The 20,504-nt window shown below is 43.5% G+C and overlaps 1 protein-coding gene across 5 annotated transcripts in view; it reads right to left on the minus strand.

Moving 5' to 3' along the window:
* Positions 1 to 20,504, minus strand: part of NCOA1 (nuclear receptor coactivator 1) — a 250,618-nt gene that overhangs the window by 104,647 nt on the left and 125,467 nt on the right. For all 5 annotated transcript variants that reach the window (XM_015405923.1, XM_015406078.1, XM_015406150.1 and 2 more), the window contains exons 2-3: positions 20,088 to 20,193; positions 9,285 to 9,451 (exon numbers count right to left, since the gene is read on the minus strand). In XM_015405923.1, the coding sequence (XP_015261409.1) occupies positions 9,285 to 9,451; positions 20,088 to 20,176 (256 nt within the window). In that variant the 5' untranslated portion in view covers positions 20,177 to 20,193. The remainder of the gene's footprint in view (positions 1 to 9,284; positions 9,452 to 20,087; positions 20,194 to 20,504) is intronic.

The raw sequence follows: 20,504 nt of genomic DNA on the forward strand, positions 1-20,504 counted from the left end.
TGCGCAAGCTGAAGCACTCACTCATTCATGCAACTACAAATCATGGTCCACTGATATATATGACAGAGCTGTGGTTTCAGAAGCTCACAAGGAGGGCATGTCATTCACCTGCTGGTTGTCTCCAGAATCTGGCACTCAGACTACTGCCAGATGTGGAGCTCAGCCCCCACCCCCAACTCCCATCTGTCACTCTTCCCCAATCAACATTCTACCATCATCAGCCCTTTCCTGATCATAGAATTCTTGGGAATGTCTTTAGTTGCTGAGGACTGAAAAGACACAATTGTTTGAAAGGCATAAATGGTACACAGGCTTTTGGAAGCATACCACAGAAATGTCTCCAGCCCTCCAGTATGAAATATATTCACACATATATCTACGGATATTCAAAGGAGAAGATCACTGACAAGAGTGGGGTTGGAAAATTATTTATTTATTTATTAAATTAGATTTGCTAGGCCGTCCTTCCCTACAGGTAGGGATCAGGGTAGCTTACAACAGAATAATAACAATTAAACAACATTAAAACCATTAAAAACAGATTGATAAATAAAAACAAGAAATATATACCAGATGGCGGAAGATCAGCTCCCCTAGCCCCCTTGGGGGGAGGGGCTGCGAGGGATGGGGGAGTATATGAGAGTGCCAGATGTCCTCCCCCCATCGCTGTCCTCAACCAAGCGCCTGGTGGGACATCTCTGCCTTACATGCCCTGCGGAAAGGTAATAACTCCCGCAGGGCATGGAAATCTTCGGCAGAGAGTTCCACCAGATGGGGGCCAGGGCCAAAAAAGCCCTGGCCCTGGTTGAGGACAGCCAGATTTCTCTTGGGCCAAGGACCGCTAGGAAGTTCTTATTTCCTGAGCGCAGTGCTCTTCCAGGGGCATACTGGGAGAGGCGGTCCCGAAGGTATGTGAAATATGTAATCTGAAACAGGCATTCACGAATTCTGTGCTGTGGGGACCAAAAATTGTTTGTGAACAGAAAGAAGCTAGAAAGTGAGAAACACCACAACGCCTGCACAGAGATGGATGCGTAAACAGTGTCTTTTGACTCCAGCACAGAGGTATTTGCAATGGACAGTTTTTCTCTGCTGTCTTTTCATGCTCAGTGGTCCAAAGATAAACAGAATGGAAAAGAGTGATAATTCCTTCCCTCTACCCCAAACAATATGGTCAGCAGAAGCAGTTAAAATGGTAATGGAGAGCAAAGCTCAAAGAGAACTACGCAGTAAAGTAGTGCTTGTCCTAGTTAATGTTCAGCCTTGCTGTGTGGTGCCAAGAAAACTAATGAATGCTAGAGTGCCAATAAGCAGGAAACTCTTAAATACTTACCTACTAGAAAACCCTCTTCAGATTCCATCTCTATTGGGCATGAAATCTGATATATCACAGCTGAATGGATCTTGCTAAACTTTCTTGCCAACCCCCCCCCCCTTTCTGTCAATGCTGTGTTTGGCATTATCATTCCTAATATAATAGCAAGCTACAGAGGTCCATGCCAATGACTCCCTCATATATAGCCTAAAATGGTACATTAATGTTATTTCAGAAACAATGAACACCCACACAGGAATAGAGGAGAGAAGTTTCATCCTTAATCCCTTCAACATGTGTTGGAAGCATTATTCAGTTTTCAAAACCGGCATCAAGAGTTTGTGCAGAATGAACTGGAACAACCTTGAACGTATCCGTCCATCCTTAAAAAGCAAAAGCCTTGTCTATACTTAACAGTGCCCCAATAATTTAGGCTGGCCCAGTCTGAACAGCTGTGGGGGGAAAGCAGGAAAATATAATAGGATATTGCAGTCTTATCCAGAATGCTCCAAAGCAAACATTAGTGGCCTGTGCGAGAGTAGCTGACAGCAACAACAGAGGCAAAGGCAGAATTTATTGTGATCAAATTTGATACACTATGGGAAGACTTAATAGAAACATTTTTAAAGAACTGTAAAAACTAGCTCCTCAAAGATGTGAGACCCTTTTAACTGGAGATTAGGCCAGGGGGTGAATAGGAGGGGACACCATCAGCAACATGTCACTTCTGGGGAAAACCCCAAAGTGATGTCATGCCTCTCTAGGAATCACTGGAAACCCTATGGTTAAACCACAGTTGTTGTTGTTGTTCAGTCGCACAGTCGAGTCCGACTCTTCGCGACCCCATGGACCAGATCACGCCAGGCCTTCCGGTCTTCTGCCGTCCTCTGAAGTTTGCTCAACTTCATGTTTGTTGCATCTATGACACTGTCTAACCATCTCATCCTTTGCCGTCCCCGTCTTCTTTGACCTTCAATCTTTCCAGAGTTTCATGCAATTCCTATCGAGGACTGGGCATCACTTCCATTATTTCCCCAGAAGTGATACCACGTCATTGCCCAATGGCCATTATTTAAGATTAGTTTTCTCCTGCTGGCTGTGGTGGCAGCAGCAGGAGCCAGGGGTTTGGCAACCTACTAGAGATGCCAGACTCAGAAACTGCCAAGCATATAAATCGCGTGCCTCACTGACCTCCAACCTCCATTTGACAAATGAAATATGAAGCTGCCTCAACAGTGAGTCGAGCCATTGGTCTGTCTAGGCTAGAGCTGACCAATGGTTTAATCTGAATGAGTAACACCATCTCTCCAAGAGGTCTTTCTTAGCCCTTTTCTTTGAGATCCTCTTAACTAGAGACACCAGGAACTGAACATATGACCCTCTGCATTTGAAGTATACATGCATGTCAGCTCCTTTCAAACCAGACTCTGAATGTTTTGGGTAAATATTGCTAGAAAATGTCTTTCCATCTAACACATACACTAAACTCCTCAAAAGCATATGTCATAATTAAAATATTCAACTATAAAACACAGTAAACAATGAAACCAACCCCTCTATTACATAAATAGAAAATACATCACCACCCAGCTATCAAGAAGCAAGATACAGTAGAGAATGGTAGCAATAACCCGCAACCACATAAAAAACCAGCCTCCCTATCACAACTTTCCCAAGTTAAAAGTTAGTCCATTAAACCTCAGATCAGAGGAAGATAAAAATGTTATTGATGGGAGTCAACCAAAGGATTACAGTCTCTGTTGCCAAGTTTTTGTTTTCTCCTGAGAAAATATCAGCTAAATTAATATCCCATGTGTAAATGTTATGTTTTTAAAATTTTAATTTATTGCTATGGATCTCTGTGAATATTGTAATTGTGATTTTTTGGTAGGTTATTAATCATTGATTGTTTTGTGTTTGTATGGCTTGAAGGCTGCAATAAAGATTACCACCACCGCCGCCACCACCACTACTACTACTAGTAGTTAATTAAACCAAAAACCTGTAAAAAAAATTCCCCATCTTTGACCTACAACACGGGAAAAAACAAAAAACGGAGCTAGGTTATAAATAATGTATCCTGTTCTGTAACAACCAGGCAAGTTTAGGGCTGATAACAAAGTATCTATATACTAATAGCCGAGGGTTCCCCGTGTGTGCATATATCTAAATCCACACATCGGGGGCACATAGGGAGATTTTCCTGCACACTTGGGGCAGTCCCAGGTGTGCAGAAAAATCGGAAAAGTTTTACGGAGGATACTTAAATCCCCCCCAAAATAAAAGAGTATTCCCTGCGCATGTGCAAAGAACTCTCTGGCCATGGGGGGGAGGCTCGGCGGGCCCGGCAGTTGGGAGCTGCTCAGGACTTGCCGCTGGTGCCATGGGAGAAGGCTCGGCGGGCCTGGCAGCTGGGAGCCACTCAGGCCTTGCTGCTGGTGCCGGGGGGGGGGTGGGGGAAGGGTCGGTGGGCCCAGCAGCTGGGAGCCGCTCAAGCCTCACCGCCAGTGCCCGGGGGGAGCGGGAGAAGGGGGCGGGGGAGAAGGATTGGCGGGCACAGTGGCTGAGAGCCATGCAGGCCTCGCAGTCGGTGCCAGCAGGGGTTGGGAGGGAGAACTGATGGGCCCGGGCCTCACTGTTGGGGTGGGGAAGAAGGATTGGCGGGCCTGGGCCTCGACATTGGTGCTGGGGGGGGGGAAGGGGAGAAGGCTCACTTGTGGTTGCTTCCTCCTCCATGTGGAGCTTCTCCCCCCCCACCAAGAGTATCGTGGGTCCCCGCTTCTTGTTGCATATATTCTCAATTTACCCCTAATTTCTCCCCCTCCCCAAACAAAACCCCATTCCCAACCATGGCTTCAAAATTTCTGGGGATTTTTACATTCCTAAAAACAACAACTTAAGTTTACTCTTCCCCTCTGGATTTTGAAATTCCCTTAATTACTGGCCGACTGGCACCCTATTTATCTGCCCCCTATGCTCCGCAAATGCCCAGAATTTGCGCTTGCTAGGTGCAATGCTATTCCGTCTGCAGTCACTTATGGCAGATATAATAATATCACATACTCTGCAAGACTCTGTGCTTGTAATTCAGAATCAGATGACTTGATTTCCCATATCCTTCTTTATTGTGCCTAGTATGCTGATATATGTTCTAATCTTTTAGACTAAATTTTATTCAATTTGTCACGCCATTCGGATGCCCTGATGGTGTACCATCTTCTTAAAGACTCGTCACCTGAAGTAACTGAAGAAGTAGCCCTATTTTTAAGTTTAGTAATCAAGGACTAATTAAATTTAAAAGACCAATCTAAATTATCCTTCTTACCTCTTTATCTGCTTACTGTCTGTATGGATAATTTGATATATGCCAATAAAGGCTTTTTGTATTGTATTGTATAACTTAAGCTTGCAATATGGAATGCAGCCTATGGTGGACCCTTGCTTCTTCTTCACTGTGAGGCAGATTTTTCCCATCAAAACTCTTACTTCCCTTCAGGTACTGAGCTGGCTCCCAGTAGCATGATAATATTTGCGGCTTTATAAATCTGAATGTCCCACCATGTGACAGAATCTGATTTGGCTTTTGCCCAGCCCAGGAACTTGTCAGAAGAAAACAGGAGCCCTCTTTTTTAGAGCCCTTGAAATGGCACTGGAGACTGTGTACAGTGAACAATAATAAAGATTTTATTTAATAGACATGGATGGTATGGGTAGTCAGGAATTGGAAAGGCTGAGGTAAACGCTGGTAAAACAACATATTTTTCAGTTCAGGCAAGATGGTGTTGAACCAGCCTATTTTTACAAACTCTTGGCTCTTATAGGTGAAAGATGGTTGACTAAGTATTTTGGTTTCAGTTACAATGTTTTTGCACATCGTTTCATAACTGTTCAGGTTTTCTGGAAAGGTCACTCTTTTAGTGTATTAAATTCTTTCCCCTTTTCTTAAATCACGATGTGTCTTCTTTCCCCTGAGTAGTCTATAGCAGTTTCCCTTCACTATAGAACAGGGACTGCCTCAGTGCCAATTCCCTGTATAACTGGACAGGACTTATATTTCTTCCCTGAAAATTTTATCCTGATCCTTTTGGCCTGACTGGGAGCTTCAGCCTGCTACCCAGTCACTCTTTGCCAAAATCTCAAACTCTAGTTCTTGGCATCTGTGTGAAAACATACTTCAGCTTTGGCTGACACTAGACTCTGAATTCTTAGATGGAATTCTTTCTCAGGTTATGTTTAACACAGCTAGGACCAGGAGTCTCTCCCTTTACTCAAAAGGTGAACCTGTCTGACAGACTTTTTAGTCAGACACTTCAGATATCCACCCCCTTAAGAAAAGGAGGAGGAGGAGATTGGATTTATACCCAACCCTTCACTACTTGAGTGAGTCTCAGAGTGGCTTACAATCTCCTTTCCCTTCCCCTCCCCACAACAGACACCCTTTGGAGGTAGGTGGGGCTGAGAGTTGAGAACTGCTTGTGAGAGAACATCTCTGAAAGAACTTGTAACTGACCCAAGGTCACACCAGCAGCTGCAAGTAGAGGAGTGGGGATTCAAACCTGGCTCTCCCAGATTAGAGTCTGTGCTCCTAACCACTACATCAAACTGGCTCTTTTACTTTACTGAACAGTAACTGTGGCTGAGCTCAAAAGGAACCCTCTCTTTCCTCAGCACACAGCTGATTTTATATTTCCCTCAGGTGGCGCTGGCCAATCAGAGAACAGCAGCAGCCTGCAACTCAAACTCAGCATTCTAGAGCAAAGTTAACTATTTACCTCCCTTCTCTGATTTTGCTGCATTAGAAAAAAACATTTTAAACGTAGTCCATCACACAGCCCTTGCATTTTCAATCATTATCCCTAGGACAATTAGGCTATTTAATTCTTAAAGTAAAGCAGACATGCTACCAACATTCAGTCTTAAAGGGGTATCTACAGTTGAAAGCAGTTCTTTATGATGAGCATAGTAGGTACATCCAGGTGACATTCATGATAGGACACACTGAGAGCATGTTAACACGTGAACACATCAGTTATATTTATTTATTTATATTTATAAGTTCAATTTATACAACGCCCTCCCTGCTACGCGAGCTCAGGGCAGCTTACAAGGAGGCAGTTACAGATCAAAGATGCAGGAAATATATTTTGGGCGACTCTTGGAAAAGGAACCTTATTATCATGAACCTCTCCACTCTCTCTCATTCTTGATAAAAGGGCTGCCTCCACCAGCATAGAAAATTTCCTTGGGATGCTAAGCACAGCCTTTGTCTCCTGGCAAACTGACAAGTTACACGCCCCACATTTTGTCTTTTGAAAGGGCTGCTGATGCCACCAGGCAAGCATTCTATTTAGGGAGAAATGCAAGCACCCTCGTCTCTCTTCTGAGTACAGAGGGACTTCGGGGCAAGCCTTAAGCCAATGGCAAGCAACAATTTCTCATGCTCCCAACTGCTAACAATTTAGCCACAGGAGGGGGGGAGGAGAAACAAGAGGGGCAGAGCTCTCCCTGGAACAACTGTGAAAGCAAAGAAATTCAAGTGCTGAAGACAAAAGCTGGTTAAATTTATTGACAGATTCATTCCATTCAGATATCCCAGTTGCTCTCTCCCCTGATGCCAGTCCTAGCCTTTCCCCCTCTTTCCTCAAAAAGGATTCTGTGCAACATAAAGTTATGGCTGATAACCCTATTCTTGGAGGTCAGGTGGGGGTGAAATCTGCCCTGGGCAACACAAGGGAACAGGTTAACTTCCCACCAGAGGCACTAAATCCCAGTCCCAATCCTCTTCCCTGTACTGTTTTTTGAATCTAGAAAAAGTCCATGGGAGTTCCATCCATGGGTCTTCCACCATCACCTCTAGTTCAGTCCTTAAACGGAAATCAGAAACAATTATAGGGATATAGCTACTTCTATTGTTCTGTACAGAGGGTCATTTTACACATCACACAAAGGTAAACTCAACAGGGGCACGCAGAAAGGAATGTACCACAGTAACATACATTTTCCAAGATGCGTCTTTATTACCCTTCACACTTTACATTTTAGATTTTTCTCTAAAGCTTTAAGTCTGCATCTAAGAACCATGTACAATATTACCCAGAGTTGGGCAGAATTTCTTTCACACAGAGAGCAACCTCTCCCCTGACACTTCCTCAGTTTACAAAAAAGGGCAAAACCCCCCAGCACAAGTGAGAAGGCAGTGCGGTACACAGGTGAAATACTGTTAAGCAGTTACTGTTAGTGGGTATCAGATGCAACCATGGGAGAAACAAAAGTAAATGCAATTCCAGTATTCAAAAGACAGGTCCATGCCGGGCACACAAAAAATTCAACTCCCAAGAACACTTCTGCAAGAGCTATGCTGTCACAACATACAAAAACACAGGCAATTTCCCTTTCAAAATACAACAGAAAGCCAGAGTGCTACACTGCACACCATAACAGAACATTACCACAGAACTATGAATTGCCTACCCATGCAAATAGATTCAGTTGGATAAGCCATGTTGGTCTGAGGCAGCAGAGCAAAGTTTGAGTCTAGTGGCACCTTGAAGACCAACAAAGTTTTATTCACGGTATAAGCTTTTGTGTGCAAGACCAAACTTTGTTGGTCTTCAAGGTGCCACTGGACTCAAACTTCAAAAGAAGGGAGCCCTCACTCGCAAAACCTAATGCTGAAATAAATCTTGTCACTCTTTAAGATGCTACTTGACCCCTGTGTAATTTTGTGTAATTTTTATTGCATATCACACTCTTATATGCAAAGGGAAGGAACACCAGAATCCCATCACCACCAACCAAATGCTCAGAAAAATAAAATTGCTTTAACTTGATACCTATAAGGCAATAAAGCTGCACTATATGAATGTATCTGGGGAGGATACGCACAGCTGGGATACCACCACACAAATGGCCCTCTACCAGAACATGTTTTCAGAATCTTGTCTTAGAAATGGACAAGTTCAACATGGGAGGAGGCAATCCCTTCTAGCCCTGCATTTCTCCTGTAACATTTAGTTCTATCCTTAGAGACCTTTCCCTGCTACCATTACTGATAGACTAAGAAAAACAACAAGAAGGGAAAGCCGGAATCCTGCCATTTGGGCAGGAGGAAAAAAACTAGTATCTAAACATTGGCTTTTGTAAAGAAAAGTAGTTTGGGGAGGGAGCTATTTTGAGCAATTAATCAGTGGTGGGGTATTTGAGTAGGAAGGGTACTTATTGCTTTAACTCCTAGCAGTGTTCTTGGTTCAAATCATTTCCCCCTCTTGCCAAGTTCCAAAAGGTATTTACATTTCTAGAGTCTTACCAGGAGAAAGCAGCTGACAGTGATAACTGGCAGATGAGGAAAGAGTTAAGCACCACTCCCTCTTTCTAGTCAAAATTGCTCCCACACCCCCAAGACATTTTGCTTTAAGAAAGTAAAGCAAGGCTTTGTTGTGTGTATTATCCTGTACATCGTCCATTGAGGCAATACCTCTCAAGGGTTTGCATGTAGAGATTTGCGTGCACTGCAGAGTGCAATCTACTGCTGTATGTGAGGATCCATGGACAGGAGTACAAATTAAACACTGGGATTATTTTATTTATTATTTATTTATTTTATTGCATTTATACCCCGCCCTCCCCGTGAACGGGCTCAGGGCGGCTGATGGGATATAAAAGGGATGGGATATCTCTGATCCCTTCCTTAAACACAAGGAACTACAATTAGAAAAAAAGCAACTGAAATTCCTAAGATCCCCTCATAAAACAGGTTAAGATGATGAAGTATTCATCCTGACAAGTCCAGTGTGCATCAGTGAGGGTCCTCTGCTACAGGGCATTCACATCCATTCTGGCTGGTGTGTATGGGGGAGAGGGAAGGCTCAAATGCATGCCTCAGAACTCAATTCCTCTCTTGAACATCACACAGTTGTCCACCCAAATACAGCAGATACCAATGAAAAAACAAAGGACTTTGTTGACTTACCTTGCTCAAGTCTCTTCATCTGCTGAATCTGGTCAACGGTTTTTTTCAGAATCTTGCATTTGTCAGGTTTGACGCTTAGGCTGTCAATCTCTCCAATGTTGGCTGAAAGCAGTTCTGCCAGTTCTTCTAGGTACTTGTTCTCTTGCTCCCTGCGCCGTTTCTCATTGCTGTTATAGAAAACCAATCACCAGTTACTGCTTTTGTGCGCATGCACACTTTTTCAAATACATTGGAGCTGAAGGTAGAGTTCAAGCCTACAGACAGATGCTGAACAGCAAATTAACATGTAACATGATGCCGATGCTTTAAGATATGCAGTCAAAACTAAATAAGAAGCTAAGGTTATAAGGTCAGCAGTTGTTTTGATTTAATTAAGGGGGGAAAGGACAGCAAAGTAATAAATACGTCAAAATAGAAGATAAATGTGAAAAGGCATCTTTTCTGAATTGTGGGAAGTAAACCGAGGATCACCATTTGTCTCCTCTCAGGCGTGGAGGTAACTTAACAGCATCTGAATAAACCTTTGTTGGTCTTAAAGGTGCCACTGGACTCTAAATTTGTTCTAGTGCTTCAGACCAACACAGCTGACCACCTGGAACTGTGCTCACTGCAGTTAGCAAAGCATTCTTCTGATAAAGATACCTCAAGATCATGGTCTGAGAAAATTTATTTTCTTCTCTACTTCCCGTTAAAAATATTCAGCCAGATAAATAGTTATGGAGAACTTGAAAGCTTGCACACTGTTGTATTATTTATTTATGAAGGATATATCTATGCTGTTCCACACTGTTGTATTTATTTATTTATGTAGGATATATCTATGCTGTCTGGCTTGTATTATCTTGTTTGGTCTTAATAAAAGCTATTACATGACTTTTGTTTTTGGATCAGGGTTGCACTTTCAGTGTTCTTATGGATTATGTGGTACAAATATACCATCCGTTGATACTAAGCCTGAGAATATAAACAGCATCTTGCAAAGAATCCACACGTAGCAGCTCAATTATCCAGTCACTGCATAGAGCATTGATCAATGCTGGTCAGCAACTTGTTTTATATGGGCTTAAGCATGAACATGAAGAACAATCTTTAGAAGAATTCTGGGTACATATAGTTCATATACTCTAAAAATAATGCTCATATTTATGTCGATATCATATTATTAGCAGCAAATAATCTTTTTGTACCAGAGACATTTTCACATTATTGCTTATTTACCAAGTATTTATTAATAGATCCTGCTATCTTTGTGCATGAGACTTCGTTGGTAATTCTTATGTTGACTGAGATCTAGTACATTGTGGCTGCAGCACAGGAACATGCAATCGAATCTCTCTCAAAAGACTGGGTGGTTCTTTTTGCACCTTACCACCCCATGGTCAATTTGACAATTATTAACACAAAGCAACCACATAGTTGACCAAATTATAAAGATGCCGGTAAAGGCAAAAATAAATTGGCAAATGACCAGCAGGAAGAAATTGTGACGGCAGCATGCCAAGAAACTGAGTTAATAAGCTAAAAGGCAGAAGTGAATTAAAAAAGGGCAATCAATCTGTTTGCAAAAGCTGCTAAAGCAATCGCTTTATAAGCAAGTCTAAGAAACATGCAGTATGCCACACAACTATGTAGATGAAGAGTGAGCAGCTTCTATTTGGCTTTCATTACTCATTTCTTGCACTTTGCATAGTGTTCTTGTAATGCCTTTCCAGGCTGTTTTTCTTCCTAGTGCAAAGACTGCTACAGTTAGTTGCTCAGTGGGATCCAGAGGCCTTTCCTTAAGGCCTCAGAATGGCAGGGTGGGAGAGAGAGAGAGAGAAATCATCCATCTTCACAGCTATAATAATTTTGTTGCTGGCTAAAATGCAATATCCACCCTTGTCAGTTTATCAATAGTGAGTGCTATGTGGCTGCTAATTTTCAGGGCCGTTATTGGATAGTGCGGGTGACATCACCAATAGATGAAAGACATAGCTTTTCAGTCCCACTATCCCATTTACACCACTTCTATCCTGGTCAAGCAACTAAAGCTCTTATCCTGTTACCAAAAAATAAAAATAAAAAAATGCAGCCCAAACAATAGCAAGTCTACCCTGTTCCCCCAGTGCAACACCTGGTTATTGTTTGAGAATCTTTCTTTCTTTCTTTCTTTCTTTCTTTCTTTCTTTCTTTCTTTCTTTCTTTCTTTCTTTCTTGAAGGTGACAAAGTCAGCTCAGGTTGACAAAATTCATTTTGTCTTTAAGGTGCCACAAGATTTCGTTTCGGATGCAGCAGACTAACATAGACATCCCCTCTATAATTCTTTTAAAAACGCCGTCCTTTGAAGGTTGTACATTACTCTGCAGTCTGGCCCTAGAGGCTGTATCTAGACGAATAATACTTGGGTGGTAATTAAAAGCACCAAACAGTAGTGTAAGTATATTCTACAGCAAGCCACCTCCTCAGTTTCTTGGCACTTCCTGATAAGAGAAAGCAAGGCTAAGGCCAAAACACTGCGGGGGGAGGGGATCTCCTCTTTAAAATTTAGGGAAAGCCCTTAGGTGGGTAGATTTTCTATTATTATCAAAAGGCAGGAGAGCAGTGCAAATCTTCTGATGGCAGCAAAATCAAAAGAAACAAAGCAGCAGATCAACTTGTGCATGGAATTCATTTCAGGATTTAAAAGCCCGCACACACTCACAACTCAATGCCCCTGTCGCTATGGCAACAGTCAAACGTAGGCGAGGGAAGGCCAATTTTCCTTACATAAAAGTATCATCGGGCATGACTTCAGTAGGTTACTCTTTCTACTGTGCCAAATGCCATTATCAACCATTTTTCAAACTTTATAGGATTTAGTGCAGGGGGAGAAAGGTATACAAGCAGGCCAAAATATAAAACAGCAGCTGATAACTGATTAAAAATGGCTAATTAGTCACATACATTTTATTTGATAGTTTAATTAAACAATTAATTAAACAACTATGCATAAAAAATAGTTCTGAAGAACATACTGTTTTTTTTTTAAATACACAGACATTCTAGCCATCATAAAAGAGGTATTCCCTCTTCTGTAAGAAGCAGAATGCCTCTTCTAAGGAAGTGTATGTTGATTCTCTCCATTCTGCTCCATTACTGTTCCCTGGTTTTGCTCTGCCATGAATTTCACAATGCCTTCATTCATTCTGCATGGAGAATTCCTGTAATAATTCTGGAATTAGCACACAGATCATGCACATTTCTTCTCCCATAATTTTGTCTGCACAATTTAATTTTTTCCCATAAGCACTCCAGCACAGTGGTACAGAGTAAAATAGTTTCCTGTGCACTGAATAAGCTACATGTAAGCACAAAAGTGAAACATTAACAGACATATGGCAACAGCAAAATATGTGCTAATGGCCACCGTTTCCTTCCCTTCCCTCTATTTCATGCTCCTGTATTACCTGACACGTAAGCAGTCCACAACAGTTACAGGCATGAACAAGTGCATAATGGCAAAACCCCTTGAACATTTTTATTGATTCTGAACAATGAGTGAAAGAACGGGTGTGCATATGGAGTGGGGCACCAGGCACTGGCATCAAGTAACTGCCCCACAGAACTATAGAAATTATACTGCTAACTTCCCAAATACCAGCTGGCAACCTAAAATTTCATTATTGCAGGGACACACTATGCTTAACAATCCTGTATTTTATCTATTTAATCCGGCTTTAGCCGTATGTTAGCCGCCCTGAGCCGTTTGGAAGGGCGGGATATATATCTAAAAATAAATAAATAAATAAAAAATAAAAATATCTTATACATATTGCATACGGGATATTATTTCTACCCCAAGAAAAATTCTCACAAAAACAAAAGTGTGGCAGCTATCATTGTGTTTCACCGTACTAAAACGTTCACAGCTTGAAAACTGACTTTGACATGAGGCAGAATGTTTCTTTTGCCTCCTTTTTAGTATACCAAAGAATTTGTACTTTTATAGTTCCTTTACAAAGCTATTGTTTTATTTGAAAACCCCCACCCACGCTTTGAACCTAAGTTATTAGACAACTAACAAACTTTCATGAATGTGAACAGAAAAAAATCAAAATTACCAGTTTCCAACTTTATCGTTGGGTATTTTGTATTTTTCTATCACACAAATATCCCTCTCTGGGGTAAACTACCTATTCTGGTTATCAGTAAGAGTTATCATTGGGTTGTCATGAAGGGCTGTATCTCTTCAGAGTATTTAAAAAGGTTCCCTGGATTTGTTTTCTTTTAATGAACTCATGGTGTATGTTTTTTACCCCAATATGTTAAATGGGCTTGAGGTAAAGAAGTACCCCAATAAAAAAAACGTGCTTACCTGTAACTGATGATCTTTGAGTGGTCATCTGTGCATTCACACCTCTGGGATATAGTGCGCCTGTGCCGACCTTGATCGGTTCCTCTTGAAAGCGAAAGGGATTTTCACGCCCGCTCCCCAGTCACGTGCTGGCCCCACTGCGCATGACCAAGGGAGGGGCACGACAATCCCGCCAGTTCCTTCTGACCGCTGCCATCAGTCTCAGAGTAATAAAAAGGAGAGGACCGAAAGCAGAGGGGAAGGAGGGCAGGTGGTGTGAATGCACAGATGACCACTCGAAGATCATCAGTTACAGGTAAGCAACCTGTTTATCTTGCTCCAATAAACTGGACTCTCAAGGAAGGAAGGAGCATTGACTTTTTCAGGTTCACCCTCAGGCCCAACGCGTCTAAGGTGACCAGTGTTAAATCGATATGGTTGAGCAGAGTCTCTCTGGAGCTTGCTACCAGCAACCAGCTACCAGGTACAAGCAAACACTCTGGAGAAGGAGGTACGCTGCGATGACAATAATAATTTTTGTGAAGACTCTGGGCGCTGTTGAGAGTCCAAAAGGAAGGGCCTTGTACTGAAAAAGGCCTTCCGCGACTGCAAAACGCAAAAACTTCCTGTGAGATGGGTGGATAGTTATATGAAAATATGCATCTTGCAAGTCCAAGGCTACCATCCAGACACCCTCGTTGAGAAGGGGGAGAATGCTTTGTAATGTTGTCATTCGGAATTTCCAATAGGAGATAAACTGGTTGAGTCCCCTGAGGTCAATAATAGGACGGAGTCCTCCGTCTTTTTGGGGGACCATAAAATAACAGCAGTAGAACCCGTGTTGACACTGTGCTGTCGGGACTGGTTCGATGGTGTCCTTTTGAAGAAGGTTCTGGATTTCTTCCAGCAGTGTACTAGATGGTGGAGTAATTATGAAGTTGGGGGCCTCGGGTACCTGGATAAATTCTATGAGGTACCCTTTTTCGATGACAGACAGTACCCACTGGTCCGATGTTATTCCCTGCCAAGCAGCAAAGTAGGGAGACAGGCGGGTAGGGGTGGGACGACAGGAGTCAAAGGCTCTGCTTGGAAGCTTTTGGAGTCTTAGCCTTAGACTGAGAGATGGATGAGAATTTTGGTTTGTGCCCATAAGGGCAGGAAGACATGGTGGGTGAGCATTGCCACTGTGCTTCTGGGGACGACTTAAGAGAGGATTTGCGAGACCATGGATTGTTCCAGGATTTCGCTTTGGATAGCTTAGGAGCTGACATGACACCTAGATTCCGCTACGCTTTATACTTTTGTCTAGGTCTTGCAGGATCGTATCAGCCGTGGCTCCGAAAAGGCCCTCACCTTTGAATGGAAGGTCCTCAATGAGAGTCCTGGTGTCCTGCAGTACGGCAGTAGAACGCATCCAGCCGTGATGTCGGAGGGTAACTGCTGAGGTTTTGGCAGCCACATCCAATGCCAGTTTGGTGTAGTGGTTAAGTGTGCGGACTCTAATCTGGGAGAACCGGGTTTGATTCCCCACTCGCACCTGCTGATGTGACCTTGGGTCAGTCACAAGCTCTGGCACAGCTGTCCTTGAAAAAGAGCAGTTTGTGTCAGAGCTCTCTCAGCCCCACCCACCTCACAGGGTGTCTGTTGTGGGGAGGGGAAGGGAAAGGAGTTTGTAAGCCTCAAGTGAAGGGCGGGGTATAAACTCTTCCTCTTCCTCCTCCTCTTCCTCCTCCTCCTCCTCCTCCTCCTCCTCTTCTTCTTCTTCTTCTTCTTCTTCTTTTTCTTCTTCTTCTTCTTCTTCTCTGCATTGAGCTGATGCTTAGCCAAAAGCATTCCCTCCTTCTGAATCCTGCGAGCCTGACGGTTAGTGTCCTCAGAGAGGGTTGTAATAAATTCAGACATCTCCTCCCAAAGAGCAAACTGATATCTCCCCATACATACTGTATAGTTTGAGGTCTTGATGCCAAGAGCTCCCGCAGAATAAAATTTCCTTCCAAACAAATCAAGTTTCCTTCCTTCTTTCTCAGAGGGGGTGGAATGACTGCGTCTGCCCTTGGAGGAAGAAGTGACTATGATAGAATTAGGTTTAGGGTGGGTAAACAGAAATTCAGCACCCTGCTCCTGCACTTTATACATATGATCTACCCTCTGGCTCGAGACAGGTGTAGATACCAGGTGAGACCATGGGACTTTAGCCACCTGAAGGAGGGTCGAAGTCATTGGTAAGGCAATCGGTGTAGAAGTGTCCATCTGGACAATATCGAACACGGAGTCTGTCACAGTAGGTGGGGCTGTACCGTAGACAGAGTGAGCATGTTAGCCATCTGCTTGATGAAATCTCCATAGGATTTCAAGTCTTCCAAAGGGGAGATTAGAAGATCATCACCCACTTGTTGAGGCGGCGAAGGTTCCACCGGAGGATCAGGGTTTTCATCCCCTGATTGGGATGAGGCGTCTGAAGAGGCGGAGTGCTCAGACGGATCGGAAAATGACATAGGTAGCATTGGTATTGATGGAATCCGGTTCGATGGCTCTTTAAACTATGGAACTGTCAGGTGCGACGGCTTGGGAGGTTTGCCCATTGGTCTCAACAGATGGGGCCTCACAAACTCCGGCATCGAAGGAGGATCTCGATACCAGGAGATGCGTGAAGAGGTGGACTGACGGTCCCACTCCACTGGTTGGGGTGGGAACCATGGCATACTGCCTGTAAATGGATAGACCCCATACATGTATTGCCACTGCCACTGGTCCCAGGAGGGCGGTGGTGGCGGATGGATCGGTGCCGATGGTCGGTCTCGATCATCAGGACAGAGTTGTGAAGGAGGGACAAACGCATCGGCTCCGCGGTCTGAGTGCAGACTTTCGACACTGGAAGACTGGGAGATCTGTGTCAAGTCCATATCGTACTCAGAGTCTGTGAGCTGGATAGGATGCAGCAAAGGTGACCAAGGTACACCTTGTGGCTGCTGTCGGCACTGAGAGACAAGTGAAGCAGCCCCCAAAAGTTTAGATTACATGGCCCTCTGAGGGGGTCAGTGGAGATTGCACAAGGGGAGTTTTCTTATGCTTTTTAAGCTTGACTGGCCGATCATCCTTGCCTTTCCTGCATTTTCTGGAGGGAGTATGGGCTAAGGCAGTGATGGCGAACCTTTTAGAGACCAAGTGCCCAAACTGCGACCCAAAACCCACTTATTTATCGCAAAGTGCCAACACGACAATTTAACCTGAATTACTGAGGTTTTACTTTAGAAAAAACAACTCATACATTAACTTAAGATGATCCAAACAAAGTAAGGAAAGCAATCCCAAATGCTTTCATTTACTTAAAATTATTTGGCAGAGACTTCGACACTTTAATGATGGTCTGGGCCTGGCTGGGGCGATGGCACGCGTGCCTACAGAGAGGGCTCTGAGTGCCACCTCTGGCACCCGTGCCATAGGTTCACCACCACTGGGCTAAGGACTGAGATGTTTCAGCATCGGGCAGTCGACATCTACGGGAGTCGATATTGGGGACAGCACAGCCGTCGATGCCGAGGCAACAGTCGACACTGACGCATGTCATGAAGTGTCCTGTGATGACATCGGTGAAAGCGCTAACTCCAGAAGTGCAATGCGAAGTCTAGCAGCTCTGTTCTTCCTTGTCTGCTTCAAAAACTTAGTGCAATGAGCACAAGAGTTCACTCGGTGCGATTCCCCGAGGCACAAAAGACAAAGCGAGTGTCCGTCTCGGGGGGCCATCTTGCTGCTGCACTTAAGGCACCGTTTAAAGAAACCCCACCTCTTGGCCATAGGCCAGGAGACGGGTGGGAACACACGACAGAGTCCAAAAGGAAATAAATCTGTAGAAACAAAGTCCTTTCACTTAGTAAAAATAAACAAGAAGAAAACGAAGAAACTTTGAAGAAAAAACAAGGAATAGGCCTAAAAGCCCAAATTTCAACCCACTGGTTCTGGTCCAACTTTTTGGGGCAATAGAAAACAACTCCGTACCATCCTCTATATGACAGCCCTTCAAGTACTTGAAGATGGTTATAATATCACCTCTCAGTCGTCTCCTCTCCAGGCTAAACATACCCAGCTCCTTCAACCAACCTCTCCTCATAGGTCTCCAGACCCCTCACCATCTTAGTTGCTCTCCTCTGGACACAATCTAGCTTGTCTATATCCTTCTTAAATTGTGGTGCCCAAAACTGAACATAATACTCTAGGTGATGTCTAACCAGAGCACAGTAAAGTGGTACCACTACTTCATGTGATGTGGGCACTATATTTCTGTTGATATGGCCCAAAATTGCATTTGCCTTTTTAGCAACCACTAGAAATTACATCCACGAGTTCAATCTCAAAAACAACAGAATGATCCCGGTTCAAATCCAAGGCAAACCATGCAACATCACAGTAATCCAAGTCTATGCCCCAACCAGGCAAAGGCTAACAGAGTTTTTTCAAGAAAACACACTGATCATAGCGAACACCCTCTTCCAACAGCCTAAGAGGTGACGCTACACATGGACATCACCAGATGGACAACATCGAAATCAGATTGATTATATCATTTGCAGTCAAAGAAGCTCAATACAGTCAGTAAAAACAAAACCTGGAGCTGACTGTGGCTCAGATCATGAGCTACTCAACTGCAAAATTCAGGCTTAAACTGAAGAAAGTTGGGGAAACCACGAGGCCATTCAGGTTTGTCCTTGATCACAAATGAATATACAGTGGAGATGAAGAATAGGTTTAAGGGACTAGATTTGATAGACAGAGTGCCTGAAGAACTATAGACGGAGGTTCATGACATTGTACAGGAGGCAGTAATCATCCCAAAGAAACAGAAATGCAAGAAAGTAAACTGGCTGTCTGATGAGGCTTTACAAATAGCAGAGAAAAGAAGGAAAGCAAAAGGCGAAGGTGAAAAGGAAAGATTTACCCAACTGAATGCAGATTTCCAGAGAACAGCAAGGAAAGATAAAGAGGCCTTCCTGAATGAAGAATTGCAAAGTAATAGAGAAAAACAAAAGAATGGGAAGTACTAGAGAAATCAAGGGAACATTCCATGCAAAGCTGGCCATGATAAATGGTAGGGACCTAACAGAAGCAGAAGAGATTAGGAAAAGATGGCAAGAATACACAGAAGAACTATACAAGAAGGTTCTAAATGTCCTTGACAACCATGACGGTGTGATCACTGACCTCGAGCCAGACATCCTGGAGTGCGAAGTCAAATGGGCCTTAGAAAGCATTACTAACAACAAAACTAGTGAAGGTGATGGTACCCCAGCTGAGCTATTCAAAGTCTTAAAAGATGATGCTGTTAAAGTGCTGCACTCCATATGCCAGCAAATTTGGAAAATGCAACAGCGGCCACAGGATTGGAAAAGATCAGTTTACATTCCAATCCCAAAGAAGGGCAATGCCAAGGAATGTTCAAACTATCGCATAATTGCACTCATTTCACATGCTAGCAAGGTCATGCTCAAGATCCTACAAGCTAGAAGTACAGACCACCTCACATGTCTCCTGAGAAACCTGTATACAGGTCAAGAAGCGACAATTAGAACCGGATAAGGAACAACTGATTGGTTTAGCATAGGAAAAGGAATACCACAAGGATGTATATTGTCACCCTTATGTAGAGTACATCATGTGAAATGCTGGCCTCCTCCATTTTATCCTCACAACCAACTTTTGAGGCATGTTAGGATGAGAGTATGTGATTGCCCCAAGGTCACCCAGCAACTTTCCATGGCAGAAAGGGGATTTTGAGATTAAAAATAAGGCCAAGGCCGATAGTGCAAAATCAGGTAAAAATATGTTTTATTACTCAGTTAAAATTCCCCAAAAAATTCCCTGGGTCTCCTAGATCCTATTCTGACGCTCTAACCACTATATCATATTGGCTACATACCTTTTTGATCCAAAGATGTTTACATGATTTATCTAATCGACTAAGAGCCCCAGTTAAAATCTGGTTCTTGGGTGAAATGAGCTTTAAGAGACTTCCACTACCCATCTATGTTGGAAGCAAAATTATTACCACTTAATGAAAAAAGGTGAATGCCAAAATCCTAGGGAAAACAGCCACCTCTAAGGTTTTAATTAGCACTGAGACTTTAGGATGTGATGTAAGCATTATATGTAATTGGTGCGTGTGCGCGCGGATGTGTTTTTGGCTTTGTAATCTGAGCAGCCCTAGATAATGGCCTGAGTTAAAAGCCTGAATGGATAAATAAATTAAAACAGTTTCAGCAAGCAACCACCAGTTGCTCCCCAGGAATCAGAGCAGCAGATGGGGAGTTATGTTTCCATCTTCCACAGTAGCTACTCAAAACACACAGAGCCAAACCCTGGTGGGAAGTGTGAACTTATTTGAGTGGATGAAATCTGCTCCCATCTGCTTGTGCAGAATGAGAGCGTTGGAAGGACAAAACAACAACACCCCCTCCCCACACACCCGGAAGGAACAAAGCTGCAAAACCATACATACCTCTGGACTAAACCTTCGCATGGTGACCCCTTCCTTTTTTGGGAATCCGGGTTAGCTGGGTCCGTCGGGTTGTTCCCAAGGCCACTCATGTTGAGTCAGTTCACACCTGAAGAACAGCAAGAAGACGAAAAAAGGGTAAAGAACATAAGAGCATGAAGGGGACAGGAACCAGATAACAGGCAATTTGCCCCCCAGCAGGTTCAGGAAGCGTGACTCAAGTCACCCCACCAACGGGGAAGGAGGAGGCCACTGTCCAGCAATGTCATTTCTCTTTCAACAGCAACTTTGGCTCAAAATGTCTGTCACTCGTATTTATTCTCTCAGCTTCGCAGAACTTCCAGGGAGAAAAGAAAGGCAGCCAGGACCCGACCCCTATACATACAAGCTGCTGCCCTTTCTGTGGCTGCAGCACTTAGC

This window comes from Gekko japonicus, unplaced genomic scaffold, assembly GCF_001447785.1.
Source record: "Gekko japonicus isolate JY-2015 unplaced genomic scaffold, Gekko_japonicus_V1.1 scaffold7, whole genome shotgun sequence".
NCBI classification, from domain to species: Eukaryota; Metazoa; Chordata; class Lepidosauria; order Squamata; family Gekkonidae; genus Gekko; species Gekko japonicus.